The sequence below is a fragment of the Podarcis cretensis genome, assembly GCF_951804945.1.
Source record: "Podarcis cretensis genome assembly, chromosome: 10".
Classification (NCBI taxonomy): Eukaryota; Metazoa; Chordata; class Lepidosauria; order Squamata; family Lacertidae; genus Podarcis; species Podarcis cretensis.
Genome location: NC_137179.1, coordinates 53,680,166 through 53,700,920, shown reverse-complemented (window position 1 = coordinate 53,700,920; position 20,755 = coordinate 53,680,166). Strand labels below are relative to the sequence as shown.

General features: G+C 45.6%; 1 protein-coding gene across 5 annotated transcripts in view; it reads left to right on the top strand.

The window, feature by feature from the left end:
* DOCK4 (dedicator of cytokinesis 4) overlaps window positions 1-20,755 on the top strand; it is a 265,492-nt gene that overhangs the window by 85,620 nt on the left and 159,117 nt on the right. For all 5 annotated transcript variants that reach the window (XM_079994015.1, XM_079994018.1, XM_079994016.1 and 2 more), the window contains exons 2-6: window positions 12,022-12,105; window positions 13,591-13,631; window positions 14,778-14,833; window positions 16,848-16,944; window positions 19,301-19,449. In XM_079994015.1, coding sequence (XP_079850141.1) covers window positions 12,022-12,105; window positions 13,591-13,631; window positions 14,778-14,833; window positions 16,848-16,944; window positions 19,301-19,449 — 427 coding nt within the window. The remainder of the gene's footprint in view (window positions 1-12,021; window positions 12,106-13,590; window positions 13,632-14,777; window positions 14,834-16,847; window positions 16,945-19,300; window positions 19,450-20,755) is intronic.

The window sequence follows — 20,755 nt, the reverse complement described above, 5'->3', positions numbered from 1 at the left end:
TAGAATAAGAAGAATAAAATTGGAAGTATTTTTGAAGCGTGCAACAGTGTCCAGCAGTATTTGCAAATCCAAACACTAACAGAAGGTTGGATGGGGAGGGAGAAGGGAAGAAGAGTAAGTTTCTCAGCCAGGGGTGACCTCTGCCCATAGCTGGCATAATTCCAGCTTTTATGTTAAATCAACATAAAGCTCTGTGTGAGTAGTTTTGATTTATCTGCTTTAAAAACAAAACAGAAACAAAAAGCCCAAATCGTCTTCATGTTGTATGAAGCCATAGGGCACTATGGATAGAGATAAAATGCGTTACTTGCTTAGTGACAAGTTGGCTTTTTTATATAAGCAAAGAGAAGAAGTGGAGCCCGAAACATTCAGCGCTTGTTTATATAGTAAAAATGTATGGAAGGGTAAGTGTAGCTAATTATATTCCAACTGCTCACTGTCTTACATTTTTTAAAATAAATAAATCAGAATGCACTTTCAAAGGGTGGGGCAAAGCCCAGAGTTTGTATTTCCTTCTTATTGCACTATTGCGATATTAGAATACTTTTCCGTGTTTCATGAAGGAATTTTAGTAATGATAAATTAAATTGATAGCACAATCCTTTACATGTCTATTCAGGAGTGACACCCAATGATTCCTATGGGACTTCTTCTCGGGTAAGCATAAATAAGATTGCAGCTTAAGTTAGCGAACAAGTGCATTTATTTAGTTAGTTATTTTTCCCCAATGCTTCCTCCTGAAAGGTAGCTCAGGGCAGTGAACATAAAATAACACTATTAATCAGAACACATTTAAACAATCAATCAAAACCTCATTCAGATTGCAGCGGTTAATGCCTTCATCGAATCATAGACTTGGACCACAAGAATCATTTAGTCCAACCCCTTGCAATGCCCAATGTGGGACTCGAATCCAAGACCCTGAGATTAGGAGTCTCATGCTCGACCAACTGAGCAATTCAGAAAGAGCAGCTATGCTCCAAAGGCCTGGATAAGCATTGTTAACAAATACACATGCATATCTCATGGTCATTATAAAGTTAACAAACTTGCAATTCCCCAAGTGTAAGACCACAGGAATCTTCTGATCTTCTGGGATGCATTATTTCAGCCCTGTTTAGGGAAGTTTTTAATGACTGATGTTTTAATGTTGTTTTAATCTTTTGTTGGAAGCCGCCCAGAGTGGCTGGGGAAGAAATCACAAATAATAATAATGCCAACCATTATTATTATTATTATTATTATTATTATTATTATTATTATGTTTGTAAGTGTGAACAGGTATTCTGAAACACACAAATTTACAGCAAAGTAAAATAACAGGATTTTACTTTGCTGTTTCACTCCTTCTGAAGCAGAAGTGAGGAAGTTGTGGCCCTGGCCTAGTTTCACAAACTCAATCCACTTTACCCTGGTTCCTCACACGCCTCCATCACGCAGTCCTGATAGGCTAACCATGTGGAAATGTGGTCCTTGACAGGTGTGGGGGAGAGAAGAGAGATTCTCCAGTCCTGTTCTAGAGGAACATGTGCAGAGCTATGATGAACTGTTTATGTTAGAAGCCTGTGCTGGTATTGACATCTGTCGTGTTTGCTGCCACTGAGGACAGACCCCTAAGTGAAAGATACAAATGTCTATTTGGTCATTAATAGCGCCACATGCTTTGACTCCCCTATTTGGTCTTGTTCATCAGGAGCATATAAAGTACAGTAAGCCCACAATTTATGCACATCCAGCTTTACATGCTTGGCAAATAAAAAAAAAGGGGGGGGGACGGGCATCCGGGAAAAAATACGTTGGCAATTGCAACCGCTATGGAACCCAATGTGTTTTGACTTGACATGATTTTGGCATTAGATGCCATTCCTGGAATGTAACCCCCACAAAATTTGCAGGTTTACTATGCTGAATATGACTAGGATAGCTCAGCTGGTAAAGCATTAGACTCTTGAGCTCAATGTTGTGGGTTCGAGCCCCACATTGGGCAAAAATAAAATAAAATCCTGCATTGCGGGGGGTTGGACTAGATGACCCTCGGGGTCCCTTCCAAATCAACAACTCTACTTGTCAGGGGTTCAGGGAGAGAGGCGCAGAGGAGGGAGGAGACCGAGAGTGAGGGAGAAGGATTCCAGCCTGACGAGGAAGAGGACGACAATGACCCGAGATGGTCCATGAGTCCGTCCAGTGGATCGGAGGATTCCCAAAAGGGAGCCCCCCTGGTCAAGCCAAGGGGAGCCCAAGGGGGAAGCAGTCAGGAGCAGGGGAACGTAGGGGGAACCGCCAGTGGGAGTTGGAGATCGAGACCTGCTTCTCCACCGGAACGGAGTGAAGAGGGTGGAGTTACCAGTGTGTCGGGAGGAACAGAACAAGGAGCAGAGGGGGGAAGGAGATCGGGGCAAGACGTCCTGCCGGAAGGGGCGGAAAGCAGTACCGGGAGCAGTGTGGCTGTTGAAAGGAAGGTGAGGAGCAACGTACGCGCGCCAAGTTCAAATGTGGAGGCGCGCGGAAGTGGGGAGAGCTCTGGGGAGGAGCCTGGTGCTAAAGCACGAAGGAGGGGGCAGCAGGCAGGAGAAGAGTCAGCCTCTGGGGAGTCCCGGAAAGAGGGAACACAGGGGGGCAGGAAGACCCTGCGGAAAAGGAAGGAGAGGAAAAGGTGGAGCAGCACAAGCCTCTTAAATTGGTGCAGGGGAGGGACGGACTCAGAGGGGACTTCTAACATCTAAGGGTAACAGATGTGGAGCCACGGAGTTTGGATGTAATGACGACAATGATCTTCAATAAAACCTTTTGTATATAACTTGGACTGGACTTTGGTCTCTTGTGAGCTGGGACCCAGGGTGGCTCTGACAGTAAGTCCCCTCCAAAGAACGCAAAAATTTTTTTTTTTTTGCAAAGCTCACGAACGGTGACAGCCATGAGTGCGGAGGAGCAGTTGACAGCTCTGCGAACTACAGTTTCCGAACTCACTGCTGCAGTCCTTGCGTCTCAGAAGAAGCATGACGAAACGGAGAAGCGCTGCCAGGACCTGCAAACCAGGTGGGAACGTGCAAGCAGGGAAGGGATTGGACTTGGACGGAGGGGGGGCAGCCTAGTCACCCACTTCGATGGGAACCTGAAGCACTACCCCAGTTTCAGAGCAGACGTTTTGTATGCATTGCACTTGCTTCGTCATGACTTTAAAGATGAGGAGGAGAAAGTGGGGTTTATTGTTTCTCACTTGCATGGGCCGGCCAGAGACTGGTTGCGCAATTTGTGGCGTGAAGATGGCCCTGCCCGCCGCGATGCAGATGAATTCATTAAAGCAATGGATGCCTGCTTCCAGTCAACTGTAGATGTGGATCTTGCACGCAGGGAAATTTTTGGATTGCGGCAAGGCAAAGCCACTGTGCGTCAGTACCATTCCAGATTTTTTGCTTTACTGACTGCGCTAAGCTGGGAGAAGGATTGTGCACCTGTGAGGGATTTGTTCTGGGAGGGGCTCAGCGGTCCCATTAAGGATGAACTTGCCAGGGGAGACAGACCCCAGACCCTGGAGGAGCTTGTGCAGAGGGCTTTGGCGATTGGGATAAGGCACGAGGGACGTCCTTGGCACACTGAGGAAGAACGTCAGGTGCGTCCACCAGCGAGGACGTCTTCTTTCATCCCCAGGGAGTTCAGTCAGTCACATCCTTCGCCACTGGGAAGGCAGGGGGAGGAGCCCATGGAACTTGGTGGTGCTAAGGCTCAAGCAACAGCCAGAGCCCCAGCTTCCGGTGCAGTAAAGGCACAGCCTCCTAGAGGGACCAGGAAGTGTTACATTTGCGACAGTGCACAGCACATGGCGAAAGAGTGTCCCCAGAGGCTGCAGAAACACACTGCAGCTTTAGCAACTGTTGCAGCAGAAATGATGCAAGCAGAGCAACCTCAGGGAAACGACAGTGCCTGGCTGGAAGCAGAGCTGCTGGGGCTCAGCCAGGCGAATCTGTAGAGCAGTCCCCAGCGCTTTTGCAACGCACAGACCCTTTACCACCCAAGCCAGCGGTGCAGCTCACTGCAACACTTCAGTTGCCGAATGGAACCACCCTGGAAGTCCCCATCACGATTGATTCTGGGAGCAACGCAGATTTTGTGGGGACGCACTTTGTCAAGCAGCATCGCATAGCGCTTCTGCCAGCGACAACACCTCTGAACGTAGTCACGGTGGATGGCAGGAAATTGCTAGGAGGACAAGTTGTGCAACAGACGCCTCCCATGGTGATGAGGATTGGAAATCATCGAGAAGTCATCAGCTTCAATGTCACCCGCCTTTCAGACACGCCTATAGTATTAGGCATGAGTTGGCTGGAGAGACACAGTCCTGCTGTAGCGTGGTACCAACGGCAGATCACCTTTTGCTCATCGTACTGTGCTCAACATTGCATCCAGTCCAGCCAGGAGGAGGGAGCTGAGCAGCAGTTGCAACTTGGCATGGTGCAGGCAGTACCACGCAAGTACGAGGGGTTCCTGGAGGTTTTCTGCGAGAAGGAAGCTGACCAGTTGCCGCCCCACAGGCCTTATGATTGTGCCATCGACCTGGTGCCAGGGGCGCAGTTGCCGACTGCAAAGCTGTATTCCATGTCTGAGGACGAGATGCAAGAACTCAGGGAGTTCATAGAGCACAATTTGAAGCGCGGATTCATCCGAGAATCGAAAGCGGTGGGGGGCAGTCCTGTTTTCTTTGTAAAGAAAAAGGACACGCCCCAAAAAAGACTCATTGTGGACTATCGATTCATAAACAGTAAGACCAAACCCAAGGCCTTCCCCATGCCCAAGATAGATGATCTCCTGGCAACCGTAAGGAAGGGGAAGATCTTCACCAAATTGGATCTGCGTGGAGCGTATAACCTCATACGCATCCGGGAGGGCGATGAGTGGAAGACGGCCATGTTCACGCCTCTGGGCACGTACGAATACAGAGTGATGCCATTTGGTCTCCAAAATGGATCTCACGTCTTTCAAGCATTTATGCATCACGTGCTAGCGGGACTTCTCTACAAGAAATGCGTGTGTTTCCTCGACGACATCCTGATCTTTTCGGAAACGGAGGAGGCCCATGAGAAGGACGTAAAGGAAGTCCTGCAGAGACTACGGGAGAACAAGCTCTACGCCAAGTTAGAGAAGTGCCAGTTTGATGTGACGGACGTGGATTTCCTAGGCTACAAGCTGTCCGACAAGGGGTTGGCCATGGACAGCGCCAAGGTCCGCGCGGTGTTGGACTGGAAGAGCCCTCGCAATCGGAAGGAAGTCCAAAGATTCATCGGCTTCGCCAACTTCTACCGCAAATTCATCAGAGGTTTTGCAAAGGAGACGGCAGCGATCACGGACACTCTCAGTTCCAAGAAAAAGAGGTTCGTGTGGACGGAACAGGCGGAGCGCTCTTTTCAGAAGCTTAAAAGCCTTTTCGCCTCCGAGGAGCAGCTGCTGCACGTGAATCCAGGCAAGCCCATACGAGTAGAGACCGACGCGTCAGACAGAGCGGTTGGAGCCGTACTCCTGCAAGAAGATCCACATGGAAACTGGAGACCCGGTGCCTTTTACTCCAGAAAGCTCAGCAAAGCGGAGCAAAACTACACCATATGGGACAGGGAGCTGTTAGCCATTCACGCAGCGTTCAAAGCGTGGCGACATTTCCTCATTGGAGCCAAGCACACAGTGCAGGTCCGCACGGATCACAAGAATTTAGAGTATTGGCGCACGGCGAAACTCCAGAGCCAAAGACACATGCGCTGGGCAGAGTTCTTCGCGGATTTCGACTTCAGGATAGAGTATGTCCCAGGGGACTCCAACGTTATAGCCGATGCGCTCTCCAGGAAACCGCAATATCTTGAGGAAGCGGCGCCAATAGCAGCCAGGCACATTTTTGCACCGCAGGCGTGGGCGTGCGCTGCCATCGCTGTCGACCTGGACGCAGTGCGACGCGCGTTGCAGGTAGATCAGTTTGCACAATCCAAAATAGAGGAGCTGCGTAGGGGTTCGCTGAGAGACGATGAGTTCCAGTTACGCGACGGACTGTTAACTCACAAGGGTGCCCTCTACGTGCCGAGCGACGAGCTCCGAGCAAAGGTTCTGCAGCAGTTGCACGACGCTCCCAGTGCGGGCCATTTCGGCAGGGAGAAGACAATAGAACTGGTGGCCAGGGACTTTTGGTGGCCCCAGATGCGAGGAGAAGTAGCGGAGTACGTCGCCAGATGTGACACTTGTCAGAGGTCCAAGCCAGTACACCAGAAGCCGGCGGGCTTGCTGGAACCACTGGAAACACCACAGCAACCGTGGGAGAGGGTGGCGCTGGACTTCGTCACTGACCTGCCCAGTTCCAGAGGCAAAACGGCGGTACTGGTGGTGGTGGACTTGTTCACCAAGATGGCGCACTTCATTCCCTGCGCGAAGGTGGCGACGGCGGAACAGACCGCCAAGCTCTTCATCGACCACGTGTTCCGGGCGCATGGGCTGCCGCGGGCCATCCTGTCCGACAGGGGGCGCCAGTTTATTTCCAATTTTTGGCAGAAGCTCCTAGGTATCCTGCGCGTCAAGATCAACCTAGCGTCGGCAAGACATCCACAAACCAACGGCCAGGCCGAGAGGGTCAACGCGATCATGCAGCAGTACCTGAGATGTTATGCAAATCAGCGACCCACAGCTTGGGTGGACTACCTACCGATGGCGGAGTTTGCCTACAACAACACGAAGCATGCGTCGACGGGGGTGACGCCGTTCTTCGCGAACAATGGACGTCATCCCAGGACCTTCCCGGGGTTCGTAGCACCAAGAGAGGGGGAGCCGCAAGAGGCCGACCAGTTCGCTGCAGAACTACAAGAGGTGCACGAGGAGCTGCGGAGACATTTGGAGCTAGCCAAACAAGCATATAAGGTGCAGGCAGACAAAGGCAGAAGAGTGGGAGAGGACATCCAGGTGGGGGACTGGGTGTGGTTAGCGGCCCAGGCGATGCCAACCAAGTCGTTGGCCAAGAAGAAGCTAGGGCACAGGCAGCTAGGACCATACCAGGTGGAGGCTAAGATCAACCCCGTGGCTTTTCGACTGGCCCTCCCCGAAGGTTCCAGAGTCCACCCGGTTTTTCATAGGTCGGTGCTCACTCCCTACAAGGCCCCGCACAGGTTTCAGGAGTCTGAAACAGTACCGCAGCCACGCACAGAGTCACCTAGGAGGGAGGGATCGCCTAGGGTCGAACCACTCAACGAGGTCACAGAGATCCTGGACTCGAGATGGGGGGAAGAGGGAATAGAATACTTTCTAGTCAGAGAGGGTGCACCAGTCAGTGCCAGTGGGTGGGTGCCGGACTACGCTTTAGACGAACCTCTTTTAAAGGACGAGTTCCATGCCCTTTTCCCACATAGACCCATGCCAGCCGAGTACTTCGATGACTGGCTCTTTACCCCCACATGTTCAGGCAGCACTTTCCACGGCTTTTCTTCAGCCGAGGAAAGAACGCCGAACTCAAACTCGCCCAGGGGATCGTGTTCGGGGGTGGACACAGAGCCCTCTTATTGGTGGGATGAGCAACCAGAGGAAGCCTGGCGCAAGAGATGGCTGAAGGGGCCTTGGCAGGCAGCACCAAACGAAGTAGCAATGGAAGAGGGAACTGCGAACATGTTGGGTGAAGAACCCGAATTCGAACACACGTACACCGAGCTGCCAGCAGAGGTCATGGACGTAGCCGAACTGTATCCTGCATCTACCTCCGAGGAGCTGCAGTTCCCACAACCCGCACCCGATGGGGGGGAGGGGGGAAGGGGGGGCTTCGAGGGGGGGATGGATGTCAGGGGTTCAGGGAGAGAGGCGCAGAGGAGGGAGGAGACCGAGAGTGAGGGAGAAGGATTCCAGCCTGACGAGGAAGAGGACGACAATGACCCGAGATGGTCCATGAGTCCGTCCAGTGGATCGGAGGATTCCCAAAAGGGAGCCCCCCTGGTCAAGCCAAGGGGAGCCCAAGGGGGAAGCAGTCAGGAGCAGGGGAACGTAGGGGGAACCGCCAGTGGGAGTTGGAGATCGAGACCTGCTTCTCCACCGGAACGGAGTGAAGAGGGTGGAGTTACCAGTGTGTCGGGAGGAACAGAACAAGGAGCAGAGGGGGGAAGGAGATCGGGGCAAGACGTCCTGCCGGAAGGGGCGGAAAGCAGTACCGGGAGCAGTGTGGCTGTTGAAAGGAAGGTGAGGAGCAACGTACGCGCGCCAAGTTCAAATGTGGAGGCGCGCGGAAGTGGGGAGAGCTCTGGGGAGGAGCCTGGTGCTAAAGCACGAAGGAGGGGGCAGCAGGCAGGAGAAGACTCAGCCTCTGGGGAGTCCCGGAAAGAGGGAACACAGGGGGGCAGGAAGACCCTGCGGAAAAGGAAGGAGAGGAAAAGGTGGAGCAGCACAAGCCTCTTAAATTGGTGCAGGGGAGGGACGGACTCAGAGGGGACTTCTAACATCTAAGGGTAACAGATGTGGAGCCACGGAGTTTGGATGTAATGACGACAATGATCTTCAATAAAACCTTTTGTATATAACTTGGACTGGACTTTGGTCTCTTGTGAGCTGGGACCCAGGGTGGCTCTGACACTACTATTTCCATGAACCAGTTCACCCCACCCACATCCCCTGAGTGTATCTAAACTCAGTGGGGTGAGAGAGTGAACCGTGCCCACTCACAGAATATGAGGCATGAAATAAGCCTATTTGTACATATGGAGATTCCTCTTCACAAGCTCTGTCAACTGCAAAATAAAAATATAAAATAATGGATTAATCTCATTGGTAGGGCCTAAATCCAAGTATGCTGATTAAACACAGTGTGGATTAAGAGAGTCTGTGTACTGGTCCAGTAAACGCTTCCGCTGCGCAACCAGCAACAGTTCTCTTTGCAGAGCATTGATTAAGTCCAGTGCAGAGATTCTTGTTGCAGTACATGCTTCAGAGTCTCAGCAGCAAAGAAATAACGACACAGGGAAGCCTGTCTTTCCAAAGACAGGTTTATTGCAGAAAGATAACAGAAACACCTCCGGAGCTTTCAGACATTTTGCTTCACGCCCCACACAGGCAGAGAAAACAAACACTCTTTATATACTGAGCAACTTAACAACTTAACGAGCTTGACTACTTAAAGTCACATGACATTGCTAACTTGCCAGCGTCTTAGGTTTCACACCCTAACATGGATGGGGAGGTGTAACAGATCAAGACTGACTCCAGCGCCCCACTGAATGTAGAATGTGGTTCTGGGCCTGCTTAGGTTGTTTCTTCTACGTTTAAGAACACATGAGATTATTCCTCTGGCTCTCTCAGCAACTTAACTGTTTCGACGTACAGTGGTACCATGGTTTACAACCATAATCCGTTCCGGAGGTCCGGTTGTAAACCAAAACAGGTTGTAACCGAAGGCACGCTTTCGCCAATGGGGCTTCCCCACCCCAATTTGGTTGCAATCCAAAAAAAGGGGACACGCACTTCCGGGTTTGACGTGGTTGTAATCCAAAACGGTTGTAATCCAAAGCGGTTGCAAACCAAGGTACCACTGTACGATTGCTGTATTGTGAACAATTAAGTGGGCAGAATGCATGGAATGCATGCTGAATTCATGCTGAACCCTTGAATCCCTTTGTTTTCCAAATAATCATAATTGTAACAGGCTATTGTGTTGAAAGTTCTGTGTTGATAACTGCACAACAATTGAAGTTATGAAGGGTACAAAGGACAACCCCAAATGTTCCTAAAATAGTCCAGTTTTGATTGTAATATTAAATGATTGGGAAGAGATTTATGGAAGGCAAATTTCCCTTCCGCTCTGCTGCCCAGTGCGCTTGTTCCCACATTGTCCAGGAGAGCCTTCTGAAGTTTCTCAATAGGTAACTTCCCTTCTGACTTATCATAGACCCCAAGCCCCTGTATTTTTCCAGTTTGACACTGAAGAGAAAGTCCTTAAACAAACCTTCTCCTCTGCTACCACTGTTGCTGTGGGAATTTGAAATGGTGCCCCTTTATGTCATGGGTTCGTACGCACTGTACGGATTGCCATTATCCATAACAAGACACATAACAATGACAATCGTTTTAATACTGGCAATGCCTAGGAAAGTTTGCTTCCAGCCGTGCTAAGTTTCTGCTGAGACGGCTCTTGCTTCTGCTGAGACGGGATGATTTCCGCCTTTAGAAAGGCTATTTTGTAAAGATAGTTGTTTTGTACAGCTCACAACCGGGAGGCTGCAGAGGAAGTGTCTTCAGGATTACTGTTTAAGGGCGCCATTGACCTTGTGCGCTGCCCTCCTTCCTCCCCTCTTTCCTATTGTGGGACTTAACTCACAAGCAGTGTCTTTGAGAGAGCAGCTGGTACTTTAAAGGCAATTTGTCATGTAGCTGGGACTTGAAAGATCATTGCAGTTCCTTGATTGGGCTGATAAGTAATTCTCGGTGCACATCTGCAATTCCACAGCTGCTTCCTCCTTACTGGAGTCTTGCTTTCTCAGCCAGTCTGATGGATTTCCTTTCATTCTTGTTGCACCCTTAGTTTTGTCTATTGAGCTTCTTACAGTTGCTGATTTCAGTTGTGAGATTATGGAGGAGAGTGCAAGTTTTGGCCCAAATTGATATTTCTTTACCAGTATTACTATACCCACTGGTTAACATCAAAAAGGATAAATGGATTACCAGTGTCTAACATATTTATCTTTTCCCTTCTCCACCCACACATTTGTTTTTGTCCACATTTTAGAAAACAAAACTGAAGTGCAGGTAAAGTCCCTTTGAAACATTCATGTAAAAAGGGGGGCTCTTTCTTCTCAGAGCATGTATCTGATCTTTTGCAGGGAACTTAAATGCTCTAGAAGTCCCTTTCAGCATTTGTACTCCTCATCTTAGGAATGACCCTGTAAAGTCACACTCTCCTACTTTTTTTTTAGTTTAGCCTTTACAAAGTTCTATGAGACTCGTAAGATTACTACAATCACGTTTAAACCTCATGCTAGTCCTTTAAAAATAGGGCTGCCATACGTCCAGAACTTTCCGGACATATCCCAGATTCGTTCTCCGAAAACAACAGCCAGGCGGATTTTTCAGAAATTGCTTAAAATGTCCGGGAAATTCCAGGTGCACGGCAGCCCATATTGGAAGTGTATATTTCCCCCCAAAAAAACCTCAGAAACTTAGTGTTTGGGGAGAGATTTTGCAAAAAGAAAAAAGCTCATAAATCTTGGCCAAGGGAAGTGGATCAGAATAAAAATTAACACAGAAATTAGCAAGGCTAATTGCAAGCATGAGTTGAGGCATCCTAAACTATTGTGGTAATTGAGATCCCTAGTGGGGGTGCAAGAAAAAAAAATTCCCCTTTTCACTTAAAACCCCCCACTGATTTCTATACCTTTTCTCACCTGAAAATCAGCAAAATAAATAAATAAATAAATCCCCCAAAGAGAAATACAAAATAAAACACATTCATTCTCATACTCCGTATGTTTTGTCATTATCTAATTGCTACAGGTTTTATCTAGATTTATAATAAAGGGACCATTAACTATCTAAGCACAGCCCTAGATTTTAGTATGAATTTGTCTGCATATTTTTGCAGCTCTATTCATAGTGATATGAAGAGACCCCCCCCCCCCTTATACTAGAAACTGCTCATGTTTCTGTTACTTATTGTTAAGTGAACGCCTTTTTCTTTTATTGGGTAAAAGTAAGAAAAAAGAAGCTCTTGCCACCTACCCACTAAAACCATAATCTGATATTTTTAGTAGATACATCCATGGGTGTAGCTAGGATTTTTGTGAGGGAGGGGGAAGGCCTTTTGTATGGGGAGGCAGAACCTCAGTTAGCTATGTATTTTTATTGATTTTTATTGAGGGGGGCAGCTGCCCCCCCCTGGCTATGCCCATGAATACATCTTATATTACTATGTGTTTTAGAAAAAATAGTTCATTAATGGCCTTGCTTTTCCTTATAGTGAAAGTTTAATGGCAAACATGTGGCTTGTTAAATGTATATATATGTTTAATTGGAATTTAATATCTCTTTCAGTAATTGCAAGTTTTCGAGGAGCAGTTCCCCATGGCTTATCACTGGAGATTGGAGACACTGTTCAAATACTGGAGAAATGTGATGGTAAGTGTTGACATTAGTACAGGACTGTCTGGTGGGAAGGTTGTCCAAGGTCATTTCACCTCATTACACTGAGGCAGGATCAGTGTGTTTGCTCTAGATGAGTGCCTATTTAAGGGGGAAAAAACCAACTTTAATCTTCGATGAGAAAAGGCAACAGAGTTTGGACATGCCGTTGTCACAGGAAATCGCCTACAAAATTAAATGTTCCTAACCCAAAATATATCAGAATTAGTCCAGTCACCCAGATACTGTGGAGAAAGCAACTATGGTCAGTGGGGAAATAATTATTTTATGTACAGTAGGCATTTTCAGTAGCCATGAAAGCAAAATCTAGACACTGCTCCAAATTATAAACAAGTACAGTGGACACTCGGGTTGCAAACGTGATCCGTGCGGGATGCACGTTTGCAACCCGCAGCGGCGTGTCTGTGCACACGGAAGTTGCAATTCAGCACTTCTGCGCATGTGCAAAGTGCAATTTAGCGCTTCTGCACATGCGCAACCTCCGAAACCCGGAAGTAACCCTTTCCGGTACTACTGGGTTTTGGCGGGTCTGTAACCCCAAAAAATGGAACCTGAAGCACCTGTAACCCGAGGTATAAACTGTACATTGTCAGTCACCTCCTGCAGAGGTAAGAAAAAATAACACCAAAATCTTTGGGTAAAGCATCTAATACCGCTCATGTGATACTGGATGCTAAACTGTATTATTCCAAAAATGTGTGCCTGTCAGGAAAAAGGTGTAGCTTTAGAAATGCCATGAGCTGTGCTATTTTTCTAGAAAAAAGGTGCTAGACATCACAAGGAACTAGGGTTGCCATATGTTTGGAACTTCCTGGACATAGCTGGAATTCAAGCAGCCGCAAATAGTGTCTGGGCGAAAATCACTGCAGTCCGGGAAGATCCAGACCTATGGCAACCCATTAAAAAAAGCTCGACAACTTTGCCAAAATATGGCAACCCTACCATGAACACTTTCCTCGTTCTCTTATAATGGCAATGGCTCCCACCTGAGAAGTGCCGAAACTGAATTACTGCGAGTTTTGGCTGAATAAAAGCCCTGGCCATGAGACTAGAGTTCTTTTCTCTCTTGAAGTAATGGGTTAAATTTCTGTCTGTTAGACAAAGAAAATATAAATGCATACCCTCTGCTATGTTTCAGATTCTCCTTTTCATACCAGTGCTGAAAGGATATCTATTTATTTATGTGCTGTTGTTTACAACTCTCTGATATTTTTTTAATGGGTGTTAGTTTGTGCTAGTTAAAAACGAGTGGGGGTGGGTGGGTGGAAACTTCAATTGTGAACGTTTTTCTTTCTGCACAAGACCCATTAAAGGGTATGAGATTTGTGTTATGTGTTGCTGCTCACACAATAGCACACTATGAATCCATCTGCCACTTTTTATTATTGTAGATGACATATGTCAGAGAGTTTTTCAGATAAAATGTAAGTTTACATATCAATTGTTATTATTTTTCTACAGGCTGGTACAGAGGATTTGCCTTAAAAAACCCCAACCTCAAGGTAAAACCACTTTTGTTGTTTACCTGAAATGCATGTAAAATCACGCTGAAATACTCATACGAATTATAAAGCTGCCACACACAAAACAAGCTATTTGGCATAACCAAGTAGCAGTAACGTTTAAGGCATAAAAAGGTGGCTGTAGCCTGTGGTAGGCTGATGATAGTAGCACTAGAAAAAGAATAATACACACACACACACACCTGTATATACCTGAAAGAGCGTCTCCACCCCCATCATTCTGTCCTGACCCTGAGGTCCAGCTCTGAGGGCCTTCTGGCAGTTCCCTCACTGAGGTTACAGGGAACCAGGCAGAGGGCCTTCTTGGTAGTGGCACCCACCCTGTGGAATGCCCTACCATCAGATGTCAAGGAAATAAACAACTACCTGACTTTTAGAAAACATCTGAAGGCAGCCCTGTTTGGTGAAGTTTTTAATGTTTGATATTTTATCGTGTTTTTATCATGGTTTTTAATATTGTATTGAGAGTACCCAGATGGGCAGGGTATAAATAAATTATTATTATTATTATTATTAGGCTTGAAGAACGAGGAGGGAACAAAGGCTCTGAAAGGATAGGATCTGTCTCACATGAAGTAGTTTATCAGGAGGAAATGGAATTGCAGATAATTAATTCAGCAGCTTAGCTACTTACCAGCCACTTTGTGTAGTTCAGGGACATAAGAACATAAAAAAAGCCCAGCTGAATCAGACCCAAGACATCCCTGTTCTCACAGTTATTCTCTATTAAACAACCTTCCTAACACACACACTCTCTGAAATGTCAGTGAGGGACAATGGTGGCAGATGCGAAGAGATGAGCAATGTTACAGTGGTAGCAGAAGCTTCTCAACCACTGCCCCTGATTCGTAAGTGGATCTGTGAATTTTTCTGACACCTCAGTCCTCACTCTTTACCTGAGTTGCCGGGACCCAACAATAATGCTCTCTTGGACCATTTGAATACATAAAGTTCTACTGTACTGTACTGCCTTCCAACAAGTTTTGCAATAATAATGCAAACGTCTTCCGTAGTATGGACCCAGTTTTTCTCTTCAATAATGCATTCATGCCATAATGCATTCATTCTTCCCTCTCCCCCTCTTTGGTGGTCTGTTGCACTTATTTAGCTCCTTTTCTCTTTCAGGGTATCTTCCCATCCAGCTATATTCACTTGAAAAATGCCTGTGTTAAGAACAAAGGGTAGGTGGAGATTTTGGGGTTTTCTGAAATTTTGGCAAAAGGCTATAAAACAGCAGTGGGGAAAGGAGAAGGCTGTTGTAAGAATTGTGTTGAAAATGGATAAATCTTTCAAAGTGAAGCCCGTGGCACCTTAAAGGCCTTGTGTAGATGGGTGGGAAATTGGGAGTGCCCTATGCGTTTGTGTAGCCACCATCCTTTTTAACTAGCCATGCAATCAGAGATATGGGTTTGAGTAACTACGATTAGGGAAAGAGCAGGGCAAGTGTAATTTTCACCACAGTTACCGTATTTTTCAGTGTGTAAGAAGAGGTTTTTTATTATAAAATAATGTTAAAAATTGGGGGTCATCTTATACATAGATAGTGCAGAGGGGGGACAGGCGATTGGTTGCAGCCATGAGCAGGAGATTGTCAGTAGCGATTGGGTGGGTGATTGGTGGCTGTGACAAGGCCTGCTGTTGATTGGCTGCTGCTGTGGCAATTGGGCGAGCAATTGGTGGTTTTGGCGATGCGTTCGATTGGCAGTGTCAGTCAGGTGGCTGAGCGATTTTCGCCAATCCCCCCCCCCAAGCTCAATAACTCTTGGCAGCACCCCTTCCCCCCAAAAATTTCAACAGCTCTGGGCAATCTTCCCCCCCAAAAGGTCAACAATTCTTGGCAATTCCCCCCTTTCTTTATTTGAAGTCCCAGAAATAGTGGGCGTCTTAAATACAGGGGCATGTTATACATGGAAAAATATGGTAGTTTCCAAAAGGAAAGGAAGGTAGAATTTCACATGAATGAGGTGAAGGAGTCTGCAACCTGTTGAGGCACTGTTGGTCTCTTAACCATGATTAGGAGTCATGTTAATCTTTAAACTGTCACGGAACTCTTTTATTTCCTTGCACCAGATGTAACGGAGCTTATTTTGGAGTGCAAATATTATTGGTGGTTAACAATATCAGTCACTGAAAGACTCCAGTTGTCATTTTAATTGTGCATTCATAGGATTTGTGCTCATGATGGTATCAGTGTGTTTCTGCATAATCTCCTGTTTTTGGTCCTGCAAAAATTTTCAGGCTAGATATACTGTTCTGTTTCCAGTCAGTGCATATCCCATGTCTTCCTACTGAAATCCTATAACGTTTCTAACCACAAATGTTATGGGTTATTTACTTATTTGGACAACTTAAATACCACTTATATTTAAGCACAACTCTAAGCAGTTTGCAACATAGATTAAAAAGTTTAAATAATAAGCAAATGTTATATATATATATATATATATATATATATATATATATTCCACAAAACACAACAAACAGCTTCTTTAGTATCCAAAACAAACATGGCACATAAAAAATCAGCTACAAAATTGCACAGGAAATTCATAGTAAACATAGTAAACTATTATCTGAGCACCAGAAAGTAACATATTACAAAGGCCAATAGACTGAACACTATAAATTCCACCCTTTTAAGTAACATGGTTGTTGTGGTTTTGACCTACTTTAGTTGCAATATAGTGCAACAGTATCCCTCTAGATGCCAATAAGACAATAACACTGGGGAAGCATAACAGAACAACTAATAAAGTGGAATTATGTGTGGATGGTCCAGAATCAATCAATCAATCAATCAATCAATCAATCACTAAATTATTGCATCAGTGACCCACTCTAGAATACACCTGCCAAAAACAAAACCATTCTGGAAGAATAACAATAAATAAAACTTCTTAGCAGAGCCTGCATACTGGAAAGACTCTTGGTTATGATGTTTCCGCACTGTGGTGTAGACCAAGCAGAATGCTTGATGGTCCATTGCAATGATACTTTGCTGTAGAATTATCACAGAACAGCTTGTTAGAGTCAGTTTCTCGGTCTCCATTAATGTTCAAAAGTTCTTAGGAATTATAAGCGGAAGGAAACTGCATACCGATTCAGAAATCCCAACCTGTTTTTGTGATCTTAAACTGCTTAGTAAAAGTAATGCCATTTTAATGCTGGATATTGTATTTCTTTTGATGGCAACAGGCAGTTTGAAATGGTTGTTCCCACAGAAGATTCGGTTATCACAGAGATGACGTCAACTTTAAGAGACTGGGGAACGATGTGGAAACAACTTTATGTGGTAAATGCACCATGTGCCTATTCTGGAAACAATTTTAGGAATAATGCTTATTTGTCTAAAGCAATAAAGTAGTTTTGTTTTATTTTATTATTTAAAAAACAAATCTAAGTATTTAAAAAATGGTAAACCAGTTATTTCATAAGAAATGTTAAAAGCCCTGTGTGTGGTCAGTGAGGTCAGCTTTGACAATGTTGGGGTGGGACAGGGAAAGAGGGTACCTGGATGAAGTTCTCTGATTTAACCCAAGCTGATGATTGTTGCCGCCAGGCAAAGTGTGGAGATAATCTGTTGGGTTCTCCATGCATAGTCATAGTTCAGCAGCTAGAATTGTAAACATAATACTAGTGTGAGAATTTAGTTGTGGGTAAACCACAGAGCCTAGGACTTGCCGATCAGAAGGTCGGCGGTTCGAATTCCCGTGACAGGGTGAGCTCCCGTTGCTCGGTCCCTGCTCCTGCCCACCTAGCAGTTCGAAAGCATGTCAAAGTGCAAGTACAGTGGTACCTCAGGTTACATACGCTTCAGGTAACAGACTCCGCTAACCCAGAAATAGTGCTTCAGGTTAAGAACTTTGCTTCAGGATGAGAACAGAAATTGTGCTCTGGCGGTGCGGCAGCAGCAGGAGGCCCCATTAGCTAAAGTGGTGCTTCAGGTTAAGAACAGTTTCAGGTTAAGTACAGACCTCCGAAACGAATTAAGTACTTAACCTGAGGTACCACTGTTGATAAATAGGTACCGCTCTGGCGGGAAGGTAAATGGTGTTTCCGTGCGCTGCTCTGGTTCGCCAGAAGCGGCTTAGTCATGCTGGTCACATGATCCGGAAGCTGTACACCGGCTCCCTCGGCCAATAAAGCGAGATGAGTGCCGCAACCCCAGAGTCGGCCACGACTGGACCTAATGGTCAGGGGTCCGTTTACATTTACCTACTATGCAAATCAAATCTTTTTATGTATATAATGCTTGTTCCATAAGGAGACATTTAGGTGACAGCTGCTTTCTTGCAAATAGCCCAATTCTTGTTCCATAACTGTGTAAGTTGCCTCCATAAAAATTGCCCTCGTGGTTTAAAGCAGACACACACACTCACCAAAAATAGAACATGGAAATGTCTGTTTCAGCTGAATATGTAGGTATGTAGGTAGCTAAATAATAATAATAAGTTAAAATTGAAGTCAGTTGGATTAATTTTAGGAGTGAAGGTGAAGACTAGATAACAAAACGTTAGAAGTAAACCTGACCTTTTTTTTAAAAAAGGTATCTTGCATGTTTGCACTTTGAATTGAGATAAAGCAGATTTTTTTTACAAAGAAAGAAGCCTGCTTTGATGCACAAAAGTAGCAGAAAGACTGACCTTGAATTCTTGAAAATAACAGCCTAAACAGTACTTGCACAAAGCTAATCTAACAGATTTAAAGTGAAATCCAATGTACTACCAACATTAAAACAGTGCCATTGATGACTTTAAAATATTCATTCCAATCCATATGAGAGTCCTTAGACTATAATCCTTCTAGTCAATAAAGTTTATTGGAATGACTAAACCCCATTTCAGACATTTGCCTTGCTTCCTGATAACAGCCTATAAGCAGCAGAAGATATGGGATTATTGTGTGTCCTTACTGTACATAGAAAAATATCACAAGTAGCCAAGACATATGGGGTGCAGAGAATGGGAACCATCCAGTTTTCATCATCCTTATTCGTGCTATAAAGGGTAGAAGGAAGGTAGTAAGTGGGCAGCTGGCACTTTGGGGTCAAGTTCCTTTCTCTGCATGATGGTAGACATACATGTAGACATGACCAAGCCAAGCCATTGCTGAGACAGGAATGCGAACATGCTGGGAATGTGGCCTTGGAGCCACAGCAACCATCCAACAGCTTGACCTCACCCCCCTGAACAAAAGTCGCGATAAGGAGGCAAACTGGGAGTGCGAAGGAGTTTGAGGGGTAGGCATCAAGCCTATTACAAGACTATACTTTTATGCAGTTACAGAGCAAGATATACAGTCATATCTTGGATCCCGAACACCGCAAACCCAGAATGTTCTGGTTTGTGAACATTCTTTGGAAGCCGAATGTCCAACAGGGCTTCCGTGGCTTCTGATTGGCTGCAGGAGCTTCCTGCAGCCAATCAAAAACCGTGCTTTGGTTTCCGAACGTTTTGGAAGTCAAACCGACTTCCGGAATGCATTCCGTTCAACTTCCAAGGTATGACTGTATATGTATAAGTTTCTGCAAACCGAGGAACAGAATACCCTAGAGAAGCAAAGGTGTTCTTTGTTTTATTTTGCATTTCTTAATCTCTGTACCAAACTTCAGAAGCCTAAGAATTTGGTTATATATATATATTTGACAGAGAAATGAAGGGGATCTCTTTCACCGACTATGGCATATAATGAATGAAATCCTAGACCTCCGACGGCAGGTGCTCGTCGGCCATCTCACCCATGATAGGATGAAGGATGTCAAACGGCACATCACTGCTCGCTTGGACTGGGGCAACGAGTGAGTAAGAGATGATATATAAAACCAATTGCATTTTCCTCCATTCATTGCATTTATTTATTACAAGGCAATTAAAAGGAAGCAACATGAAGAGTGGGCAGCTTTTACACAGGAAGATTTAAAGGGGGGGTGGGTCCATCACCATTACTGATGCTCGTGAAAAATGTATGTCCTTTTAGCTGCCTTGGGAAAAGAAATGGTCAGTCTCTGGGAAGCCTCTTCTTTAAGTGAAAGGCAGGTTTGCACACAAGAGGGAATCTCTCACCCTGTCCCTTCCACCTGCAGCTTTATGCCTTTCATTTCATCTCCATCCCTGACAGCAGTGGCTTTTCTGCAGTGGAAAACAGAAGATGGGAAACAGTCACACCTTGACTGGAACTTCACTCAAGGGTTTTTCTTTTTTTAGCTTCTGCTTGTTGCCTACGATTTTGTTTATTTATTCTGGCAGTTTATACGCTGCTTATTTACAGCCTTCTAAGTGTTGTACAGGCAACTTAACAATGCAATGATCACTGGGCAACAATTTTTTACTTTTTGAATGTTGTCTAGATTTCTACAACTGATTTAGGGTATTTTTGCACTGCTGAATCAGGAAATGGCATCCGTTTCTCTCCATCAGGTCAGGTTTTTGTGCTATGTTGATTTGAAAAAAAATCAGATCTTGTGACAAAATCGATTACATTTTTGTGGCATTATCAGCTGATTTTTGACAACACATATCATCCTAAATATGTTTTTAAGAGAAAAAAATGTTTTTCCAACAATATATATTGATTACCTGATAGAAACATCGATTACTGTAAACTGAATGGTGGGCATTGATAAAGGTAAGTACACGTAAATTGCATGTTGCTTCACCATTTTTCAAACTTCAGGGCTTGAACTTCCGTTTCTTGGAACTCCTGGAATGCTCAGCGGCAGGGAGGTCTCTCTTCAGAGTCCAACAGTAGTCAGCCATCATGACTGCGTCCCAGCGACCCTGATACCTGGTCTCCATCTCTTTCATTTCCTGATGGAATCTCTCCCCCTGCTCGTCACTCATTGAACCCAGGTTCTCAGGAAACCGGTCCATATGTGAAAATAGGTAGTGCATCTTGATGCTCGTGTTGCAGCCCAGGTTTCTGAAAGCAGTCAGCATGTTGTTGACAAGTTCTGCATAGTTTCTGGCCTTATTGTTGCCAAGAAAGTACTTCACTACCAGAACAAATGCCTTCCACGCTTCCAGTTCCACTTCGTTCATTGAGTTTCCGAACTCTGGATCTCTGATGAGCTGACGGATCTGAGGTCCGTCAAAGATGCCAGCTTT